Genomic DNA, 24,144 nt, shown 5'->3' on the forward strand with positions numbered 1-24,144 from the left:
GCGTGCATCCTCCCAGCCCTCCGGCTCAGATGCTCCGTGTGCTGCACTGGCCGCCTGCCGTGCCTGGCCCGCAGCTGTGTGCCACTGGCAGCAGTGGCGGCAGCACAGAGCAACTGGGCGGGAGGGCTGGGAGGCTGCCTGCTCAGTGGTGCATGCCCCTACCCCCGGGCCGGTGCCCCCTCCGGCGCCTGCTCCAGTGCCTTAGCACCCAAGGCGGCTGCCGGCCCAGCCTCAATGGGCAGGCCAGCCCTGACTGGCTGAATTGCTCTGACAGAGCACTCTAACTTGGAGTGAATACACCAGACAGCTAGAGTGACGTGGTGAGTTAGTGTCAGATGAAAATTTGTTGCTGTTGTTGTTGTTGTTGTTGTTGTTGTTGTTGTTGTTAATCATCATCATCATCATCATCATATTTCTAATCTGCTGTCCCCGCAAATTGGCTCAGAGCGGAATACAACATATATAAAATACATAAACATATTACTTTAAAACCAGATGAAAACATCAATAAATATATAAAGCAATTTCTAAAAGACAGTAGCACACATATTGCCAACCCAAACAGCAATCCGTGGGGCTGAATGGTCAACTATTAGATGTTGACAGAAGAGGGGGTAAACCCCACCATGACAGGAGGCTGGCTTCACAGCCCACCCGCCTCAACCATTACCTGCCTGGCAGAACATCTCTGTCTTACAGGCCTGGTAGAAAGATAACCATTCCTGCTGAGCTTGAGTCTCCATAGGCAGAGAGTTCCACCAGGCGGGAGCCAGGGCTGAGAAGGCCCTGGTCCTGGTTGAGGCAAGGTGTATCTCATTGGGGCTGGGGCCCTCCAAGAAATGTTTATCCATTGATCTAAGTGTCCTCTGGGGAACATAGGGTAAGAATCTGGGAAACCCAAGTTCAAATCCCCACTCTGCCATGAAAGCTGGCTGGGAGACCTTGGGCCAATCGCACACACACAGCCTAATCTACCTCAAAGGGTTGCTGTGAGGATAAAACAGAGGAACGGAGAACGATGTCAGTTGCTTTGGGTCTCCTGTGGCAAGAAGGGCAGGATACAAATGAAGTCTATAAATAAATCTGTTCACACGCACAGTTCCATTCGTGGTGAGAAGAGGCAGGTAATTTTGTCAGCCTTCCAGATAAAAGTGTCTTTGAATAAGCCTGAGGCTTTGACTGAACTCAGAAGAGCAGTGGAGAAGAGTGTTAAAAGGTTTAGCTTTCTCTTGCATGCTGAGTTGTTGGACTCCCATATTCCTGATGGGGACCTCTGGGCGAATCCCTGCCAATTTATTCACATTCTCCTAGAACTTTTTTTTTTGTATGAGTCACCTTCAAATGTTTCAACAGATGCTACCCAAAAGCGCTACGTTTGAGATGAGTGTGAGATCTATTACTCATGCACGCAAGTTGTTCTGCCATCTTTCCGATTATTGCTGGAAGAACGTGCATGCATGAAGCACTCCTATTTATTTATTATTTTCTCCTGGCAAGGGGCAACTGTAACTGATCGTAACCACAGAATTTGTGTGTGTGAAGGAGGGCAGATTGCAACCGCATCACCAAACCAGTGATGGTACACCAAACCCTCACAATAACAGCGGGGAAACTCTGCCGTGACATCTTCTGAGAGCCGGACCACACAATACGAATTACACGCGAATGACACGAAACTTACACATGTTCCAACATTGTTTTCAACTACACGCGCCAGGACTGCAGGACCTCAATTGAACCCATGTTCACGGTGGCACGGCTTTTCTCCACGTACGTCCATGATATCCCATCATGCATCACCACTTTGCGCAGATAAGAAGCGGAATATATAGGAAATAAGGACGCTTTGCATTGCCGACTTGCTGATCGTGACCGCGTACACGCGCCGTCGCAGCTACACTGGAGCAGAAAATTTTGAATGCGTGCCTGGCCCAGGACACGTGCTCATCGATAGAATGCTGGACACGGGCATTTGGGGTAAGACAGGACTCCTGACACTCGATCGGTCTCGTGTAATTCGTATCGTGTGGTCCGGCTCTGAGCTTGGCTTTACCGTGGCACACGGAAGCTGACGTATAGAACCACCCTTAAGCACACAGGCTTGTTTGAGATGTGCGGGAACCTTGCCAAGCCCGCCTTTTGTTCTCGGCACAAAAGCTGCTCCGTTTGTCATCTTTCTGTTGCTGATGCATTTGCCCTGAGCAGTTCGAATGCTTTATCAATGAAGCTCAGCCAGTGGCTGTGGACACACCGCAGGCCAACAGGTCAAGCCAGTTCCAGCCTATGGATTTCCTTGGTATTCATCGGAGTTGCTTGCTGCTTCCCACCCTCACATTATTGTGTTGCCATCGCGTAGCTGTGCTCGTCCCACCTGTCTTGACTGTCTTGCCACTGGTCCTTTCAGTCGAGTAAAGCGACTGGCTATTCTTTTAAGTGCAATGTTTAATCACACCTGCATACAGCATTGACATGTCATTAAAACCTTCCTGGCTCAAGCTCAGCTATGGGCTTTGATGCAAAATCTATTCTCTGATGGATGCATGGAGCAGGAGAGAAGTTTTATTTAGTATCCATAGTTTGCCCCCTTTTTGCCCATGGTTTTATTGGGGGGTGGGTGTTAAGTAAAGGTAGTCCCCTGTGCAAGCACTGAGTCATTACTGACCCATGGGGGGACGTCGCATCACGACATTTTCTTGGCAGACTTTTTGTTACGGGGTGGTTTGCCATTGCCTTCCCCAGTCATCTATACTTTACCCCCAGGAAACTGGGTACTCATTTCACCGACCTCAGAAGGATGGAAGGCTGAGTCAACCTTAAGCCAGCTACCTGAACCCAGCTTCCGCTGGGATCGAACTCAGGTCGTGAAGAGAGCTTGGGCTGCAGTAATGCTGCTTACCACTCTGTGCCACGGGGCTCTTACGGGGGGGGGGGTTATTCCCAAGTATTTGAACTTTAACTTCTATAAGTGTTATTTCATTAAAACGCAGTCTACAGTCTTCAAGCTGCCGCCTGCTAGTTCAACAATCCCTAATGTGGTGCCCGTGGGTGAGGAGGCACCTGCTGATGTTTTTCTTGGAGCCTCCTTGCTCTTTCCCCCAAACCTTCCCTCATAAGACAAGGACACGAGAATATAAGAAGAGCCCTGCTGGATCAGCCCAGTGGTCCATCTGCCCCAGCATCCTATTTCAGACAGTGGCCAACCAGCTGCCCTAGAAGGCCAACAGACATGGCATAGAGGCCAGGGACTTCTCTTGATGTTGTCTCCTAGTACTAGTATTCAGAGGTTTGCTACCCCTGTATATGAGGTTCCCTTTAGTTGTCTAGTAGCTATTGATGGACGTCTCCCCCATGAATCTGTCTGGCCCTCCTTTAAAGCCATCTAAGCTGGTGGGCATCACTATGTTCTCATCAAAGCAAAGAGCCCATGCTGGCTTTCCTCCACTTCACTGGAGTCAGAGGGGCTTCAGGAGAGCCCAGGAGGCACCACCTTTGGGTCTGCAGAGAACATCCATTCCAAAATGGCTGCCCCTATCACAGGATGGTGCTTGGCTGGAAACCTCCTAACATTTTGTGGAGGTTTGCAACTTTTTGAGATTGGACACAGCCCTCCCAGCAGCCATTTTGTGATTGGTTCTTCCTAAGGTTGCCTCCCGGCAACCCAGTCTGTTGCCTACTGGAAAGAGAAATACAAAGGAAATTGGGTCTTGCACGGGCATCGTGCTGGTCCCCTGACATCACTTACGGCGAAAATCAGAAGTGACATTAAGGGCACTCTAGGATCTGCAAAAAAACTGTGATTTTACCAGAGAGTTTGGCAAATCCTAGAACACTGGATGATGTCACTTCCAGTTTTCATCCACTTCCTGGATGTTGCCTGTTGGGGCTTAGCAATCCTAGCCCCACCCACCACCACCCCGGCAGCCGTTATACTGTGCTGCCCTCTACTTGCTCACAGGTTCAAAAAAGGATGGGGACTCCTGCCTGTTTTGCTGCTGAAGGTCACCCGCCAGGCACTGACCAGGCAATACAAGGCTATTTTATTGCTAGGTTTTTCAATGGGGACACAGCCTGCAGGCATTTTAAGGGGAGGTTATTTTTAAGGGTTATTTGGGGTGTTGTTGTATGTTCTAAATTGGAATTAGTAAACCACTTTGAGCAATGGGGAAAGGTAGGGGATAAATATTGAAATCAAGCAGTCAATAACTACTTCTAAGAAACGCATCAAGGGATTTTTTTTATTGGCAGATGCCAGCAAGCATCTTCTTCTGCATCCTCCCACTGGAGAGGGGCACAGAGTGTTGAGCCTGGATTTCCAAGAGTGGGTTGGAATCCTTGCTCTCGAGTTCCCTGTAGGACAGTCTGGCCACTTCTTCAGCTTCTTCTGAGCAAGCTTTCCTGCCTGATTCTGTTTCTGGCTCATGGGAAAATAGCAAGAGCTCTTGTACACTGGTACAAGCTGCATGCTCAACCTTTGAGCTGTGCACCTCTGTCCCAGTTTATTCTATGTCAGTCCCAGGTTCAGCTTCAAGTGCTTCCATTCCAAAAGCACAATCTGGAAGCCAAAAGAAATGTGAACCAAATATCCTGGAGAGAAGAGGGCCTATTTACAGTTTCTCCTTGAAATCTCTCTTGCTAGTGAAGGGGGGTGGGGGGAAGAGACCTTGGACAAGCCTGAGAAATCCAGATGATTGCAAAGAGACGGGAGAGCAACTCGAGGAACAAGCAAGGAAATTGCTTATAGATGGCAATGGCCGGGCAGTTTGACAGATGGCAGCCGGGCAGCCGAGGGTCTCTTGATCGGTGCCAAGGGGTAGCGGCAGAAGCAGCCCAATGAGCCAGGCACCACCAGTCAATCCATGGAAATAGCCAGCAGGCTTTGAGCCTGGTGGTTGGTGCATCGACACGTGCGGAGGAAAGGAACAGTGGACGTTCTTCCAAGGTATTAGCGTCATCTGATTAACACATGGACTTGATCTTTTTCCAAGGGAGGGTGTCTATTTTCCCTCTCTTCTTCTGCATCCAGAAATTTGTTTACATGTAACCAAGTAATCCAATTTAGTCTGCAACACAGCTTGCATTCCATCTGCAGATACATCTCTGCACCACTGTGCCCTGAGCCACTATATTCTTCCCCCACCCCTGCCTTCTGTACCAAACATCCAGGCTGGCGAAGAATTCTGGGGATGTGAAAGCTTGCCCGTTCTTTGGGGACGTTTTGATTGGCCCTATGCGCCTTTTCCTTTTGGACCAATGCATTCTATATCTCCAAAGCAGGCCACGTCAGCTGCTTTGTGCCCTGCCGTGCGGGACGGAAGAGGTGAGAAATATTTACTAAAGACAACTCCCTTATTTTATCGTCACGACAACTCTATGAAGTAGGCTAGGCTGACCAGCCTGAGGTCAACTAGTGAGCATTGTAACAATGTGAGGATCTGAACCTGGCTGTAGTCTGACGTTTGATTAAGTACTTTGTTTACTTACTTTATTTATAGTCAGCCTTTCTTGCTGAAACTCAAGGTGGATTACAGGAAATAAAACAATGCAACCAGACAGGATAAGACAGACAATGAACAAAGCAAAAGGGTGTGGCTGCCTCTCCCACTGTACTCCATTGTGACAGCTTTGCTCATCTGGGCAAACCCTTAGGAAGGTGCCACCCTGCTAATGTGTAAGATTGGCAGCTGCCCATTCATGTGTATTCTCAGGGATGGCTCCCGGCTTGTGGAATGGCATGCCTGAGGATGTCAGGAAGGCTCCCACCCTTTCGTCCTTCTGCAAAGATGTGCAAAACTGTAATATTCAAGAGGGCAATTTTATAAAGGGGTCAGAACTGTAGCAGAATAAAATAGTCCCAGAGGACACCTTTATACTGGAAAAGGATTGTACTCTACCACGATTATTATAGGCAGGGCTCATTTCAAGGGGGAACGCGCAGGAACACAGTTCCGGCAGTTCTCCAAAGAGGTCACATGTCAGGTGGCCCCCACCCACCTGACTCTCAGCCATTTTAGGCCCATTTCGGCCTGGACTGGGGCCAAAACAGCCTGGATTGGATCAGTGCCGGGCGCGAGAACCCTCCCCTGCCCAGCACTGACCTGATCTGGGCTGTTCCGGCCCCAAACCAGGCCCCAAATGGCCACATTCTGTCATTTAGGGCCCCTTTTTGCCATTTTGAGCCCGATTTCGGCCATGAATGGCAAGGATTGGGTCCAAAACAGCCAGGATAGGAGATGTCAGGGGGCGTGGCATATGCAAATCAGTTATGCTAATGACACACTCCTGGTGATGCCAAGGGGCATGGCATATGCTAATGAGTTATGCTAATGAGTTCCTCCAGCTCTTTTTCTACGAAATGACCCCTGATTATAGGTATCACCTGCTTTTACTGCCTTTCAATCCACTTTCTGTATTGTTTACATTATGCCTTGCTTTAGACAGTTTGTTATTTGCATTATTCTCTAATTCTGTAATACAACATCCCTGTAAGGTAGGTCAGGCTGAGAGCGACTGGTCCAATGCCACAAGAAATCTTCGTAGGAGAACAGGGATTTGAACTTGTTCCAGCTGGTTACAGCGAGACTGGACTACTGTAATGCACTCTGCCTCGGTCTCCCCTTGAAGTCTGTTTGGAGACTCCAGTTGGTGCAGAATGCTGCAGCTTAGTTATTGTCTGGGGCAGAATGCATATCACTCCCATTCTGCAGTCACTCCACCAGCTACCCATCTGTTACCAGGCTGAGTTTAAGGTTTTGGCTATTGCATACTAAGATGTTAATCACATACTAAGCCCTTTATCTACAGGCACTGCAGTTTTGCTCATCTGAACAGGGCATAACAACAACCACCACCACTCTTCTGGACTGATTAGTGCCCACTCAGAGCGGTGAACAAAGCCAGTGTTATTACTATCCCCACAATGTAGCTGGGGGCTGGAGCTCACAGGAGTGGCTTACCCAAGGCCACCTGCTGAGCTCATGGCAGTGGTGGGATTAGAACCAGCAGAGTTCTGACTTGCATCCCAACCATTCAACCACTATGCTGCAGCAGCTCTATACATTATCTATACATAGCTTTCTTTGAAGCCTATTTCTACAACTTTGGGGGTGGCCACCCTGCAAATGGGCAAAATCAACTGCTGCCCGTAGACACACTTTCTCTGCAGAGGGCCCACCTTATGGAACATCCTGCCAGAAAAGGTCAGGAAAGCCCCCCAAGTCCCCTTGGCTTTCTAGAAACTGTGCAAAAGCGAATTATTCTGGAGGGCTTTCTTACACTTGTAATACAGCTCTGCTGTAAGGAAATGGTTCAAAAGAGATGCTTCAATAAAGGGATAAGGACCATAGACTGTGGACTGTCTCTAACTGTTGTTTGTTATGGATCAAGATGGGTCTTTGTCAGTAGCAGTAGAAAAGAGCCAGAGTCCAGTAGCACCTGTAAGACTAACAAAATTGGTGGTAGGGGGTGAGCTTTTGTGAGCCACTGCTCACTTCTTCAGATGTCAGAGGAGTCCAGTAGCACCCAAAAGACTAACAAAATTGGTGGTAGGGGACGAGCTTTTGTGAGTCATAGCTCACTTCTTCACTTCTTGATTTTCGGCCTGTTTCCAGATTTCTGCAGTCTATACCCCAGCTGTTGACGGAACCGAACCGCACTGTCTAATCCGCCTTGAGTTTCAGTGAGGAAGACGGGCAATAAACAACGTAAATAAAGATTTTTAAAAATGCCCTGCGACATCCCTGCGAGGTAGGTTAGGATGGGCCCAAGGTCGCCCGGAGGGTGCCAGCTTCCCCGGCAGAGCGGGATTCGAACCGGCGTCCGGCCCGCCGGGCGCTTCTCCAGGCCGGCTCCAGCCCCGGAGGAAAGCGAACCTGCAGCGTCGCCCCGCTCCAGCGCCTGCCGGGCGGCTGCTGCGAGCCGGGCCAGGAGGCGCCGCATCCCTCCGCCCGGCCCGCCAGGCTTCTTCCTCCCTCCCGCCGAGCGCCGCTGGCCGCGCTTGGCTCCCCCCCAGAAGCAGGAGGCGGCGGAGGCGGCCGGCGGGCCGGGCCAAGCGCGAGGGGCGGAGAGGAGGCAGACGGAGCCGGGCGCGGAGGCAGGCGGGCGGGCGGGCAGGACGCGGGGGAAGCCGGCCATGGCAGCGGCGGCGGCGGCAGGCGGAGCCGGCGGGAGGCCGGGCGGGCGCGGGCAGCCGCCGCTGAGCGCCTGAGCGGCACCGGCCGGGGCGCCGCCGCCGCCCGCGGAGCTCCGGGCGGGCGGGCCGAGCCGAGCCGGGCCGGGCCGGCCAGGAGGATGCAGGGCAAGGCGGCGCTGGGCTCCCCGGGCGGCGGCGGCGGCGGCGAGCTGCAGGCGGCCGAGGCGCAGCGCGCCAAGAAGCGCAAGAAGAAGCGCGGCTCCTGCTTCTCCAGCATCCAGGTCTTCCTGGTGTCCGAGTGCGCCCTCATGCTGGCGCAGGGCACGGTGGGCGCCTACCTGGTGAGTCGCGCCGGATCGGGGCCGCCGGGCAGGGCAGGGCAGGGGGATCGCCGCCGAGCGCGCTTCCCCGCCGGGCTGCAGTGGGGCGGCTGGCCGGGCTCCCGGGGCGGCTCTGGCGCAAGAGCTCGCCGAGGGGGGCGCAGCGCTTCCAGCCCCGGCGCCTTTGCAAGGGCTGCCTCCTGCCGCCCTTCCCTGGGCTCGGGTGCCTAAAAGGAGACGCGCAGCGCGGCAGCCCCTCTGCAGCTGCTGAACTGCGGGCAGGTGTGTGTGTGTGGCTTGGGGGATCTGGGGTGTGAGATCCAGGTGGACCTTAGTTTGGGGCTAGGCTCTGCTGCGGATCCCCTTGGTTCACCTTCCTGACCCACCTTACAGGGCTGGCGTAAAGAGGGGCTTTGAACTCTCCAAGGTGTCTTCGCCCTCCCAGGCCTGGATGCCATCTCCTTCCCTGCCTGCCTTTTGTTGTTCGAATAGGGTTGCCAACTGACCAGAAAAGCCCACCCCGTCCATTTATGCTTGTGACTTTGAAGAGCGACCTGATCTGTAGAAATCCGTTAGGGAAGCTTTTCGCAGTGTGCAGGTGAGCAACGTCTCCTTGCTGGTACCTGCAGTCAGCTGAAAAAACGGAAGCATCGAGGCCTGTAAAAGAGTTGGCAACCTTAGTTTCCCAACGCTCCTCTTTTTGCTCCTGTTCTCTAAAGTGCCAAGGATGTTGGCAGTGCTCTAGCAACACGGCTTCTGCTAGTGGCGATTATGACGATCGTCCCTGTGATTGTTTGGCCCAGCAAAATGCCCCAAGGGCTGCTCTTGTGGGGCATCTGCCTCTTTTCTCCCCTCCGGTTGTCAGTGGAAGACGGTGACCACGGACAGTGTCGCTGATGAAGCACAATCCTGCTTTGTGGTCTCATTGCTTAAAGATGCGCTTCCTCCTCGGGTCACGGTTGCAGGTTCTTCCTGAGCACACTACAGAGAAGTGGAGAGAGGCCGGAGGAAAGCAAAGAGCGTGACTCTCGCCACCTGGCTAGCATGCCTCTTTTGGGGACCAGCACTGCGGGGAGGGGCCCTTAACACCCTTGAAGCCATTGGCAATGACTCAGCATTCGCTACGGGGTTATCTTCCGTCTTCTTTTTCTTTCCTGGTGGCAGAGAGAGAACACATGGGGGAAACAGAAGGCTGCGCTCTGGAATCCGAGAGGCAGGGAAGGGTGGGTTGGCATCGGGCAGCAAGCTGCCTTGCTCCGCAGTCGGGTGACAGGGTACCTGAGTCCCGGCGAGCAAACTGGAAAAGGAAGAATGGTTTCTCTCTCCCAGAATCTATCGCAGGCTTTCCTAGCTGGAGCCAAGTGTGAGGATCAGAGAGCTTCCTTGGGTTTGGGCTGTTTGAGACAAAGGCCAGGGGGAATTGCAAGGTTGTGTACCGGGGTGGTGTGTGCAGGCCAGCTCTATGATCCGGCCAACAAAGGCTGTTGCCCCAGGGAATGAGTTGGGGGGCAGTCTGACGACGTGCCTGCCCGCCTTCTGCCCTACCTCACCTGTCTGTACCCTCTTCCTTGCCCTCTGTCTGTGACCGAGAACTGGAATAGCTAATTGTCCTTTCTCCCCTAGGCCTCTTTAAAAACAGCATGCCCGAGCTGTTCTTAAAAAAGCGGGGGTGAGAGGGACTTAGGAAGCTTAGCTGCCCTTGCCCCCAGCGGGGGTCAGAGGTGGCAGCGGACCGCAGGCAGCACTCTGATTTGAGCCGGCCTGAGTGGCATTAGAAGCAGCGGTCTGCCCAGCGCTCTTGAGGAGACAAAACCTCCAAACTGGAACGAGTTGGAAATGTTTGCCTCAAGAAGTGGGACTGTGGGCAGGAGTGTTTAAATATTGCCTCCAGGCAGGGGTTTTTTTCTGGGAAAAGAGGTGGTGGAACTCAGTGGGTTGCCAGCACAGGGGGCAACTCTTGGCGGGAGGTGGTGCCCCTGGTACCACATGCGCGTGCACAAAGTGCACGCATGCTCCGAGGACCAATGACGTCACTTTGGGTCAGCTGGAACAAGAGGGGAGTTTTTAAAAGTTTAAATCGGCGAAGATGGTCACATGGCTGGTGGCCCCGCCCCCTGATCTCCAGACAGAGGGGAGGTGAGATTGCCCTCTGTCTGGCGATCAGGGGCGGGACCACCGGCCATGTGACCATTTTCAAGAGGTCCCGGAACTCCATTCCACCGTGTTCCAGCTGAAAAAAAGCCCTGCCTCCGGGGGTAACTGAATGGGAAAGTTCCTGGAAGGCCCATGGAGGCCCAGAGTGAGCCAAGTCAAGGGACCCTGTGGTGGTGGCTTCGTCCTGGAAAGCAGTCATAGCGGCATCAGGTGTAGGCTCGGCTGAGGGGCAGGCCTGTCCCTATACCTGTTGCCATGGCCTGTGTCAAAGCTGAGGGGATGCCATGGCACTTCCTGCACTGCTGGAGCTTGGTTTGCCTCCCTGATTATCTCATGCTACGATGGAGGCCCAGCAGCGCAGGGTCAGCCTACAACTGTCGAGAAGTAAAATTCACCCAACTCGATGATGAAAGTGCGCAGAGCTGATTGAATGCCTTCCGGTCCAGTTGTGGGACCTTGCTAGGACGGTTTTAGTTTGGCATTGTCCCGCTTGGAAGTGTGACGCTTGTTTGCTCTCTTAGCAGGGAGTGAGTTTATTTTTACCCTGACTGACAAAGGCCTGTCAAGATGGAAGAGTTGTTCCTGTGTTTCATTTATTTCGTAGAAAAGAGCAAGAGTCCAGGAGCACTTATAAGACTAGCAGAATTTGGGATAGGGTTTGAGCGTTCATGAGTCACAACTCACTTCTTCTTAGGGTTGCCAGCCTCCAGGTAGTGGCCGGAGATCTCCTGGAATTACAACTGGTCTCCAGGCCACAGAGATCAGTTCCCCTGGAGAAAATGGCTACTTTGGGGGGTGGACTCTATGGAATTATGCCATGCCCAAGTCCTTTCCCTCCCCAAACCCCACCTTCTCCAGGTTTCTCCAGGTTTCACTCCACAGATCTCCAGGAATTTCCCAACTTGGAGCTGGCAACCCTACTTCTTCTTGGTATCTGATGAAGTGAGCTGTGACTCACGAAAGCTCATACCCTACCACCAATTTGGTTAGTTTTATAAGTGCTACCGGACTCTTGCTCTTTTCTACTGCTATCTGAATAACTGAGTTGTGACTCATGAAAACTCATACCCTCCCCCAAATTTCGTTAGTCTTCTAGGTGCTACTGGACTCTTGTTCTTTTCTACTGCTACGGAGAGTCTAACACAGCTACCCGTCTTTATTTTGTGTAGGATACTTTTAATCCGTTTTTCTCCGCTCGGTGCAAACTCAAAGCAGCATACAATATGAGAGAACATTCACCACAAAACGTCAGATACAACAAATGACCTGTCATTGGCAAATTAATGTGAAGGGGAGCAGAGCAGGTGGTGGAATATCTCTGTACCAATGGCAGCCATCTTTCCCTGAGCGTTTAAGATGGGATGAACATACAAGGTGATTTTTTTAAAATCACAAGGTTGCTGGAATGCTGCTTTCTCATCAGAAATGGTCGAATATTGATGTTTTTATGTTCTGACTACCACATCAGCCCCCTCACTCCTACAACTCAAAACTTCACAGGTGCTGGGTTCGAAAGCAAAAGCCATTTAACACCTTTTATCAAAACCAGCCCAAATAACACAACACAGCTTTCTTAAATTCTCCAGAACTATATTGTTGCTTAATATTCTGTTGTGGTGATAGAGCTGCCAGGCTGCAGAGAAATTGAGGAGGCAGCAAAAAATGGAAGTGACATCTTTAGATGTTCTATCATTTTAAAAAACTATGCTTTTATCATAGAGTTTTTGTAAATTTCTAGAGAGCCCGCTAGGTTATTTCCAATTTTTACCAGAAGTGATGTCAGTAGGCTGAAGGGTGCTCCATTCTCCCTCCCATTTCCTCTGCTGGTAGTCAAAATGCTGGGAGGCATGGACACCTTTGCCCAAAGCTACTGAATTGTTTTGTTAATATTCTGTGATGTCACCTCAAGTAGAGGCAGTGGGGGAGGGGGAGAGTTGCAGTCAGGAGGCAGCAGCACAGTTGCCAACCTCCCGTTGGGGCCTGGAGATCTCCTGGAATTGCAAATGTTCTCCAGGTTACAGAGAACAGTTCCCCTGGAGAAAATGGCTGCTTTGGAGGGTGGACTGTGTGCACTGATATCCCTCCCCTTCCAAAACCCCGCCCTCCCCTTCCTCAGCCCCCAAATCACCAGGAATTTCCCAACCTGGAGCTGGCAACCCGAGGCAGCAGCCACTTGACCTGAGAGCTTGTTTACAAGGCCTAGCTTCTTGTTGGCTGTATAATCCCTAATCTGGCCACGTGCCGTGCGGTTCTGTGAAACTGGGTGGCAAAAAAAGACCTCTTTCAGAAAATGAATTTTCAAGGCAAGCTGCTATATGTGTACGTGAGTGAGTACCCACACCTTGCTATTCAAGCCGGTAGTGTGTTATCCTTTCTTCACTGTGTTGTGCAGCTCCTTCTACATGTTGACAGCCATTGCTCAATGGTAGAGCATCTGGTTCAAACGTGTGAGAGATCCTAGGTTTGATACCTTGCGTGTTTACGATCTCTGTTGCATTCTGTGGTATATCCTGCAGCAGGCCGGGCAAGGCCTCCGCCTCAGGGGACAACTGTTGTGGTTGTTGCTACAAACAAACACCCCCTGTTTCTTTCTCCTCTGATGCTTTACAAAGCAAGTGATTCGATGTCCCAGTGAAGCGAGACTTCCTGCCCACACAGGGGGCAGCCAATGAGGCTCAGCTCCGCTGTGGTGAGAAACAGCGCAACACCACAGAGTTGTGTCAGGGTTTATTCGTTGTTATGAGCCAGAGAGGAGGAGAGATGTGGGGATGCTGCTTTGTGGGGCAACAGTTGTCACTTGCCATTACATCCCAAGGATAGATGAATGTTGTGAAGCACTGGAAGGCAGCTTTGCATGTGCCACTCGTACAAAGGGTTGTACAGAACTGAGGGATGCAGTACAGTCCCAGCCCACGACCGTAAGGTCCACAGATCTGGACTTTTCTTGGTAGCAGCTAGGTATTGTCTCTAGCAGGCTGTGTGGCTTGGCTTTCTGGCTTCTGGTTCCATGCGCTAAGTGTGCCCCTTTTGTATGTGTTGCCTGAGTTTACAGGGAGAAAGAATCATAGACAGTCTAAGGTTGCCAGATCCAGGTTGGGAGATTCGTGGAGATCTGGAGGCAGTGCCTGGAAGGGAACCTCGGATGGATCAGATACCGTAGAGTCCACCTTCCAAAGTTGTCCTTTTCTCCAATAGAACTGCAAGCCAGTGTGGGGTAGTAGTGTGTTGGACTAGGGTCTGGGAGACCCAGGTTTGAATCCCATCTCTGCCCTGGGAGCTTGCTGGGTGACTTTGGGCCAGTCACACATTCTCGGCCTAACCTACCTCACAGGGTTGTTGTGGGGATAAAATGGAGGAGAGGAGAATGATGTAAGCCACTTTGGGGATAAAAATGAGGCATAAATAGAGTAAATAGACAAGAAATGAATGATCTCTCTGGAGAACTCCAGGACCCACCGGGCAGCAGCCCTAGAATATCCCCCCCCCCGAAGCTGCCATTTTCTCCAGGTGAACTGGTCTCTAGTCTAGAGAGCAGTTGTAAGGCTGGAAAAACTCCAGATCTACCTGGGGTTGGAAAACCTAAATAAGCCTGTTCTGTAACAATCTCTTGTGGTCTGTGACTTTAATATTGTATCACAGCTCATGACACCACGTTGAAAAAAGTGTTCTTGAACTTCCTGTTTAATGGAGAGAAAAAAACTCCTTACCTCGGCATATATTTGAGGTTTTCCATGCTGGTGCCAGGAATAAATTTATGATTGCCTCTGGTGATTTATTTCAGGGCCCTTGTTGATAACCTAAAATATGGTCTGACATGATGAAATTAATTCATGACTTAACATTGCTTGCGTAAGGGGGGACGTTGGCCCAACAGCAGCTGCCAAAGATGCCTCTGCAGTCTTAGCTGGTCCTCAGTTGTTCTTTCTGTAGAACACCAAATGCGATTCTGTTTAAACTGAGACCTTGTGGGAGAGCAGGTTGTAGAAAATTTACCCCTGTGTATGCTGAGTTGCCTCTTTTCTAAAACACAAATGCCTGGAACTGTTTTTTATGGCTACTGATAACCGGTCAGATCAACAGCAAAAAAAAAAAATCATTTCTTCCTAGCCAACAGTGTAAGATGTCTAATATTAAATATCAGTATCAGATGTCAGGATTAGATATCAAAACGGCTTTTCAGTGAAACACTTGCAACAGAAGTTCATGTCTGCACATGTGGCGAATTGACTCAATAATCAATGACGATGGAATTTGATGTTCTGTACCATAAATATTCAATGTCAATTTTTCTTAGGAACTGTTGTCTAAACAAAGAGGCAGCATTTACCCTATGATATAAAATTCTGGAACGTGAGGAAGTGGCTAGAATGCAAGACTGGAAAATGGGAGACCCAGGTTCGAAACACCCCACTCTGCCATAGAAGCTCTCTCAGACCTAACCTACCTCACAGGGTGGTGGTTGCATGACTACAACAGAGGAAGGGAAGATGATTCTGTAAGCTGCTTTGGATCTCCACTAGAGATTTCTAAGTAAATAAATAAATTGTTAGAGTATTTGGGAATGTGGCAGAGGACAACCGAGTGGCCCCAGAGGAGACGGAAAAGATGGCTTGTTTGGATTCCAAGCAGGGCTTTTCAAAGGAAAAGTTTGGAACTGCACATAACAACAACAACATTTGATTTATATACTGCCCTTCAGGGCAACTTAACGCCCACTCAAAGCGGTTTACAAAGTACGTTATTTCCCTCACAACAATCACCCTGTGAGGTGGGTGGAGCTGAGAGAACTCCGAGAAGCTGTGACTGACCCAAGGTCCCTCAGCTGGCTTCAAGAAGAGGACTGGGGAATCAAACCCGGCTCTCCAGATTAGAGTCCCATACTCTTAACCAATACACCAAACTGGCTCTCACAGCGGGGCATGTGATTGTAATTCCCTACAACATCCCTGCACTTTATTCCTGAACTGAACATCGCTGCCCTCATCTTAACACTGACAACTTCATATGACTTTTCTGGAAAGAAGAACGTGTCGTGGAGTCCCAGCCAACATGGTGTGGTGACCTCCATCCATGGGGTGTTCCAGGCAAGAGACGAGCAGAGGTGCTTTGCCATTGTTTGGCCTCCTGACAGGGGTGTGAGGATAAAAACGGGAAGAGGAGAGTTATGTACACTGGTCTGAGCTCCTTGCAGGAAAAGTAGGACAAAAATGTATGTGTGTGTGTGCGAGAGTATAGATCCAGGGGAGTTAGCCGTGTTAGTCTGTAGTTGCAAAATAGTAAAAAGTCCAGTAGCACCTTTCAGATTAATCAACTTTATTGAGACGTAAGCTTTCGAGAACCACAGCTCTCTTCATCAGATGCATGATGCATCTGACAAAGAGAGCTGTGGTTCTTGAAAGCTTACGTCTCAATAAAATTGGTTAGTCTTAAAGGTGCTACTGGACCTTTTTACTATTTTTTGTGGGTGAGTGTGTGTGTAAGCAAGAGACAGACAGACACAGACAGACAGACATCTATTCCTCATATGTTGAAGGTTACGGTATCGTGCCTGCTTTCATATTTAGATAATTGTACATAGCAACAGAGAGGTGAGCTCAGCATTTCCATATACCTGTCTTCCAAGTCTACTCCACCCTTTTCTCTCCTGTGCAGTCTATTAGTACTTATTAATTTGACCTAACCAAAGCACTCCCTAGGAAGTACTGAGCGCAACCAGTGAGTTTGCTAGGGGGTGGTGGTGAGAACTGCACTGTGAAGCCAGCTTCTAGCGACTCTCTTCCTTGTGTCTTGCTTGGATCTCTTTTTAAATCAGCTTTGCTACCCACAACGGATGCTGTGGTGGAACTCTGCTAATGTGTTTAAATTCTGTGGGCTTGATGTTGATCCAGATTTGGTTTTGTGTTGAATAAACAGTCCATTATTTTTATTGTTTTCCATTTGCAGAGCAGTTGAGCTGTGCAAAAAAAAAAAAAAAGGGGTTTACAATCCAAGCTTCATACATCTTGAGAACAGTACTGAGGTTGGTTGCAAAATTTTTCACATAACCCACAAAGGATGCCTGGGGGGTGGCAATACTAATTCCCCTTCCTCCTCCTCCTATTTTGTCTCTGCAGGTTATGGGACAGTTGTTTATATAGGTTGCAGATTTTTTTTTTGTTTATTGCCTGTTGCCGAAATGTCCTCTCCATTTCCCACTAGCTGAGCTAATGTGCTGTTATGGAATAGTCACAAATATTCTAGCTGCTCAGCAGGGAGAACGACTGGAATAGAACGTTCAACAGCAGGGCAGCTTCTCTGTGGGGAAAGTAATAGGGCAGATGCTGGAGAAAATAGTTCATGCAAGAACAGAAGGGCTTTGTACTCTATGAAAAAGCTAAGGATAGGGGCTGGTGGTCTGAGTGGCTCGAGTGGCCAAGAGAAGGTAAAATACAGGGTAATCTAGCAGAGAGACAGAGTGGTGTAATGGGTAGAGTGTCAGACTAGGATCTGGGAGAAGCGAATTCGATTCCCCTCTCTGCCTTGGAAGCTTGCTGGCTGACCTTGGGCCAATCATGTACTCTCAGAGCGGGACCACAAGTGACGCCTGACACAGGTTGGACACTAGTCAGCTTCCCTCAAGTTTTGATGGGAAATGTAGGCATCCTGGTCTTGCAGCTTGACTCTCTGACTGCTGTCCAATGGACTTTTCAACTGTCACTTGTCCAACATTCCGCCAAGCTGCCTACATTTCCCATCAAAACTTGAGGGAAGCTGGCAAGTGTCCAACCTGTGTCAGGCGTCACTTGTGGTCCTGCTCTCAGCCTAACTACCTCAAAGGGTTGTAGTGAGGATAAATGGAGGAGAGAGAATTGTGTAAGCTACTCTGGGTCCCTTTGTGGATAAAGGTGGGGAATAAATGAAGTTTACATACATACATACATACATACATACATACATACATACATACATACATATATACATACATATTTATTATTTTTTATTATTTATGTCATTATGGTCCACCTTTCTCACTGAGACTCAAAGCGGATTACATAGTGTAAGATTCATACAGTCAGTATCAAGGATGATTTCATAAACAACGTCATAGGGTAAATAAACACAAGTTTACAAAGACATAACTTTAGTGAGAATCAGGGTTTTTTTCCAGCGGGAACGTGGTGGAACGGAGTTCCAGAACCTCTTGAAAATGGTCACATGGCTGGTGGCCCCGCCCCCTGATCACCAGACAGAGGGGAGTTTAGATTGCCCTCCGTGCTGCTGGAGTGGCGCAGAGGGCAACCTAAACTCCCCTCTGTCTGGAGATCAGGGGGCGGGGCCACCAGCCATGTGGGCATTTTCGCCGAGGGCAACCCACTGAGTTCCACCACCTTTTCCCAGAAAAAAAGCCCTGGTGAGAATCCAATACAGAGTTGAAGAAATGCTGAAACAGAACATAAGCAATTCCAGGGCTGACATAGGAGTGCATATTTAAAGCAACAGATAGTACGTAAGGCAACATAGTGGTTAAGTCTATGGTACCTAACTCATTAGTGGAGCATCTGAGACCCCTCCTTACAATACAAAAGCCTTTTTGAATAATTCGGTTTTCCATACATACATGCATAAATAAAGGATCATAGAGCAGGCTGTGGGCAGAGAGGCAGGAGCTTGACAGGAAGGGGGAAGAAGTTGCTGTCTAGCAGGCAGGCTTCCTGAAGGCTCGTCGAAGTAGGGAAGTGGACTTCGTGGCAGGGTTGAATTGAGCCTGATTTGCAACCAAAGAATATATGTGATTTTTTTAAAAAAAGGGCATTTGATCACGTGCTGAATGCTTCCCTTTCATCACCGAGCAGCCTCAAGCAAGCTGTAGGATAAAGGGCCTTAGATCCAAGGCAGAGACACCTCCAGTTTACTGGTTATTACTGGTTTGGGTTGACCGCCTCCCCCTGCCACAGTTTTGCTTCTGTAGGTCTCTGATGCCATGTGAACCAGGCTCTAGAGGAGGCTTCTACTCTGGTAATATATTTGTCAGGCCAAAGGGGTGGAAAGGAATCTTTGTCTGCAAGATACGATTTAGTCCAGCTGTGCAACTTATAAAAATACATACTGCCTGAGCTCTTGGCATGTTCCAGTTAGAACAGTGATTTTCAATCCTAAATTGTGGACGAGAGTCTCTGAAGGACAGCTGGTCCAAGACATGCAATTTTTTTTCTGCAGTTTGCATCAAGAAAGACAGTGTTTGCAGCTGCAGTTGCCCTTCAAAAAGAGCAATGGTGTGTCCAGGATGAGTCTCTTTGAGTGATTCCGCACTCATTGGATAATGCACGTCCAATCCTCTTTATAGATCATTTGGAACGGATTTTTTCGTGTGCGGAACAAAAAATCCACTTCAAACGATTGATAAAGTGCATTGAAAGTGCATTATCCAACGAGTGCGGAATCACTCTTTGTCTGTCCTTCTATCTGTCCAGAGTGTATTTATTTAATTCTTCCTCCAAGGAGCTTAGAGCGATGTACGTGGTTTTGCCTGCCCTATTTTATCCTCATAGCAGCCCTCTGAGGTAGCCTAGGTTGAGAGACAGTGCGAGTGGCCCAAGTCAGCCAGCAAGGTTCATGTCAGAGAGGAGATTTGAATCCAGCTCTCTCCAATCCTAGTCTGACATTTTAACCTCAGCACCAAACAGGATTGGCCAGTATCTGGACCAGAGACTATCTGGGACTCCCCAGTGGAAGAAATGCAAAACAGATGTGTCAGAAACAAGCAGCGTAGCCTGTTTCCCACCTACATTGGGCTTGCATTCCGAACCTGCTGCCTACTGCTCTAGAATTCTCTACAGTCCGCACTGAGTTCATAGCAGGCCCTTTTTGAGTAAGCCTTGCTACGTTTTGAAAGCTTGATGGAGCAGAACAATTCTTCTTACCCTTGCTAGGACCCTTGGATTGTAGGTGTCCAGTTTTTCTCAGGTCGCTTTAGTAACGCCTCTTGAAACGTTTGTTGAGATGGAGCAGCAAAGAACACCTGTGTGTGTGCCTATCCTTGGGGCCACTCCCGGACGAAATTTTATGCAGAGCTGAAAAGCACTGTGCGTGCATGCACGAGCATGTGTCCGGGTTCTGCTTCGACTTTGCATCGCTTATGCAAATGGGTAACCCACGCGCCTTGCTCTGTTGCTGAGGCAGCCGCACGTGCTCTGCTATTTCCATGTTCTCTTAATGTTCTGTTTATTCTCCTCTTTGGCTCCCGTCTAATTATCCCATAAGCGCTTTGAAAATAGAAATTAGCATCGAGTGGAGTGACACCGGCAAACGCGCGGCTGAGGTGGTGTTCAGACAGTCGGCTTTGATCCAGGCTTAATCCCATTAATCCTTCTGCAGTAGTTGTTCTGCAGCAGGTTGAGAAATAGCCGCTTGTCTTGATGGCTCTGTCGAGAAATGGACGACTCTTGGCAATAGGGCAGAGAAACTATTCAAAACGTATAGACAGAAAGCGTAAGTCAGGGCTCAAGGATACAGGAGCCAAGCCTTTTACAGCTTCAGCGGGTTTGCCTGGGTCACTTGTTCATGTGTGAACATACAAAGCTGCCTTTAATTGAATCAGACCACCAATCCAGCAATATCAGTATTGTCTGCTCTGACTGGCAGCTGCTCTCCAGTGGTCTTTCACATCCTTTCAGCTGGAGATGCTGGGGATTGAACTTGGGGCCTTCTGCATGCCAAGCAGATTCTCTGTCACCGAGCTACATCCCCGTCGTAAGTATACACCCCAACATTTTTCTGGTTGGTTGATCGTGGGAGATGTGGCATCCGAAGATCTGGAGATCCAGCACCTGAAGAGGTGAGTGTGAACTCACAGAAGCTCAGCTTGGAATAAATGCTGTCCATCTTGAAGGTGCCGCTGGACATCTGTTTTGTTTGACCCTGGGAGAGGCCTTTGTTTTCAGCCTTGTCTGTCTGTAAAATGGGAATATCTAGCAAGAGAGGATTGGAAGGCCAATTGGAAAAGCAGTTGATGGGGAAGCAGCGGGGCAGGTTGCCTGTGGCAAAAGAGGCAAAATAGATTATCAGGGCCTTGCCGCAATTGGTTTTTGCTCCTTCTCTGCTTAACTGCCTCATTTCGCCCCTCCCTCCTTTATACACAAAATCAGTTGTCAGTTGTGGATTTCTCAGTTCCTCATTGAGTTTTTCCTGTGCTTTTTCTGGCTGCTTTTGTGGTGTTCTGAAACGTTGGAAAAACGGGGTGGAGGGAGAGCGGCAATGACTAGCAAAGAATACTGCGTGTAAGGGAGGGGGGAAACTGAGGCAGTTAAGAAACCGAGCTGGAGCAAAAACTCAGTGTGGAAAAGCCCTGAGCTTCTATCAAAAAGTCCTTAAAAATAGTTGAGGCTCCTTTCTTCCAAGGGGCATTTAGTTGAGTATTTACTCTGACTGGCATCAAAGTTTCCAAGGTCTCATGCCAAGGAGATTTTTTCCCAATATTTGCTACTCAAGAGGCTTTAGCTGGAGGGGCTGTGTTTTCATTCACCCTGCGGACTTTCTAAATCTGGAGTGAAGATTTATCTAGAACCTTATAAATCTACGTTTGTGTGTGTGTGTGTCTGTTTGTGTGCAGTTAAAGGTGTACAATCTTCCAGGCTCAGCCCTCCATCGGCAGCCATGGATACTGGCCTACCTTACAGGGAGGATTATTAAATTATCATACATGGCATACTTTTAGCACGTGGAAAAAGTGCTTTATTTATTAGAAATATTTATGTGCTGTTTTTCTGGAAGCACTCAAAGCAGTTTCCAAATATACAAATAAAACCATAAATACAACAACATTAAAAGCAAACAAGACACTGAAAAAACCAGTCTGCCGGTCAGTTTCCAAAGGCCCTTGTAAATAATTCAGTCTTATGTTTCCATAAATAATAATTTTTTTCTTTTTCTGAATGTCAAGTGATAAAAGATGATTTAGTTGTCTGACCCGAATAATTGACAAATCTATCAAGTAAATTCCAATTAACAACCATAATGTCAAACCCTCAATACAAATATTGCCTTGAAACGTTCGATAGACTCCAGCAATTCAGAAAGCTTCAGAGCTTTGAGATTTCCACTCAAGCCACGAAACTGGTGGTGACAATTTTGGAGGATAATTGGTTTCTTACAGAGGCAAGAACAATTTTTTACACAAAGTATTCCTCCTTGCTGGGAGTGTGTTTTAAGTATCAACTTTCCCTCTTCGCCTCCAGTCCTATAATTCCCTTGTTCTATTATGGAGTTGCATGCTTTTCTTCCTCCAATGTTGGACAAATATGCCCTCCTTACATTTTTTTAAAAAAAACTTCTCACCTTAACTCTGAAATCTCAGCTGAACTTGAGGTGAAATCGTTCCTTTAGCAGCAAAAAACCCACAATGCTTTCGAGTCTGACCGTATCCAAGCTTTTTCTGTAAGCAAAAAGCCTGATTTAATTTTCACTCCTCGGGCTTTAGCCTCAGAGGGAGAGTGAGGGGGGAGTGCTTCAGTTCAGGCTGACCTAGTTGCAAAGACCCAGCATCTGCTGGAGTCAGGGGGGTTCGTTTGGATAAAGGCTGTCTATATGGGTGTGGGCCTCGCGGAAGACATCAACTCTACGTGTGCTTTGGGGCTGGTTGTTTTGACCGTGAACTCTTGAGATGTCGCTTGCTGCTTGCGGCTCTGAATGTGGCTATTCACAGGAGGCTCAAGGGTCTGGCAAAGGGGATGGGGTGGCAGGAAGAAACTGAAATAATTGGAAGGGGAAGGCTGAGCTTAATTTGAGCCTGGATGATTGCAGAGCTGTGGCTGATATGTGTGCATACTGTGGCTGCTTCCGCACTGTTACTTTGCTCCACCTTGCTTCCTAAATGGAAGCGGTCCCTTTTGGAGCATCCGCATGATATCGCTGCAATGTCTCTGGAAAGAACACCTCCCGAGTGGGTTTGTACGCTGTATGGACAGAAAGGTGCTATGTATACGCAAGACTGGATTTCTCACCATGGCTGTTTCCACACATCTTACCAGCCTCCGGAATGTTGCTCAAAACACCCGGAAGATCTTGTGTGAAATCGCGCCAGGAAGACGCTATCATCTGGGAGTTTTGCACGGCATTTCGTCTTCCTGACGCGATTTCGTGCAAGAAGATGCTATGGCCGTTTCCACACTACTCACCTTCAATCGGAATGCCGTTGCGAACAAAACCCAGAAGATAGCATTTTCTTGCGCGAGTTTTGTGCAATGTCGCACAAAACTCGTGCAAAAAAACACTATCTTCCACGTTTTTTTCACAACGTTACGCGGTGTTCCGATTGAAGGTGAGTTGTGTGGAAACGGCTCATCTGGGCATTTTGCGCAACGTTCTGGAGGCCGGTAAGATGTGTGGAAACGGCCCATATGTCTGCTTAACAAGCCCGGAGCAGCCCGAATAACCCAGTTTAGCATGAGCCCATCAGAACATGGAAGCTAAGCAGGGTCAGCCACGGTAGCGGGAGACCAAAGAAGTCCAGGGTTGCTAGACAGAGGAAAGCAATGGCAAACCACCCTGTGGGATGGCCTGCCTGAAGAGGTTAGGAAAGCTCCCACTCTCCTGGCTTTTTGCAAACTTTGCTACATGGAATTATTCAGGAGGCCTTCCATGCATGGGTAATAGGGCTGTGCTGTAAGGAAATGAATGAAAAGGATGCTTCAGTAAACGGGGTAGGGACTGTAGACTGTACTCCTGCGTACAGCCATTTATTATGTCATGTCAAATCGCTTTTTCTGCAATCTATATTGCTATCCTATATCCAAATTGCAATCCTATTATATTGCTCATTGCCTGTCCCCCACCATTGTAATGAACTACACTGTGTAATCTGCCTGTAGCCTGAGCGAGCAGCCTCTCTCTAGGGTCTTTCACATCACACACTGCCTGATCTTTAAGCAGGCTCCGCTTTAAGCAGATAGTCGCTGTGCAGACATTGATCCAGAGGAGCTTATGCCTCAATAAAGCTTATGCCTCAATAAAGTTGGTTAGTCTTAAAGGTGCAATTGGACTTTTTACTATTGCGCAGATGTTGTGGCTGGTGTTTTAATGGCAAGCGGTTGACGTCCCTGCCATGCCTGGCAAATGTTTTCAGCACCTGTACCTTGCCATGCACGATGTTTCCTTGAGTGCTCATAGCGGTGGCATCTCCCTTTCCATGTCAAAGCTTCCATCCTGATGGCAAGGGAAATCGTCTTTCATCTGAACCGGGGTAATGTGACTGGTATTATAAATCCAAAAGGTTCCACTGCCTGTTAGAAAGGCCCACAGTTATTTTGTTGTTGAAACTTACTTGTAGACAACTTTCTTGTTATTCTACAACATTACCTTTCATATTCACTGTTTAACATTTAATGTTTACTGTTGTTTATTATTATGTTAATGAATAAAAATAAAAAAAGAAAGAAAGAAAGAAAGAAAGACCCACAGTGGCAGGCCGCATGTTTTGCAGTCAGAGGCCATTTCCACACATGTTGAATAATGCACTTTCAATGCACTTTAGCAATCCTTTGGAAGTGGATTTTTTGTTCCACAAAT

The 24,144-nt window shown here is 48.7% G+C and overlaps 1 protein-coding gene across 1 annotated transcript in view; it reads left to right on the top strand.

The window, feature by feature from the left end:
- The first annotated feature begins 8,286 nt into the window (after nt 1-8,286).
- Nucleotides 8,287-24,144, top strand: part of SLCO3A1 (solute carrier organic anion transporter family member 3A1) — a 117,969-nt gene continuing 102,111 nt past the window's right edge. The window contains exon 1 of the mRNA XM_055003074.1: nt 8,287-8,469. Within this exon, the coding sequence (XP_054859049.1) occupies nt 8,287-8,469 (183 nt within the window). The remainder of the gene's footprint in view (nt 8,470-24,144) is intronic.

The sequence above is a fragment of the Eublepharis macularius genome, chromosome 18 (assembly GCF_028583425.1).
Source record: "Eublepharis macularius isolate TG4126 chromosome 18, MPM_Emac_v1.0, whole genome shotgun sequence".
Lineage (NCBI taxonomy): Eukaryota > Metazoa > Chordata > Lepidosauria > Squamata > Eublepharidae > Eublepharis > Eublepharis macularius.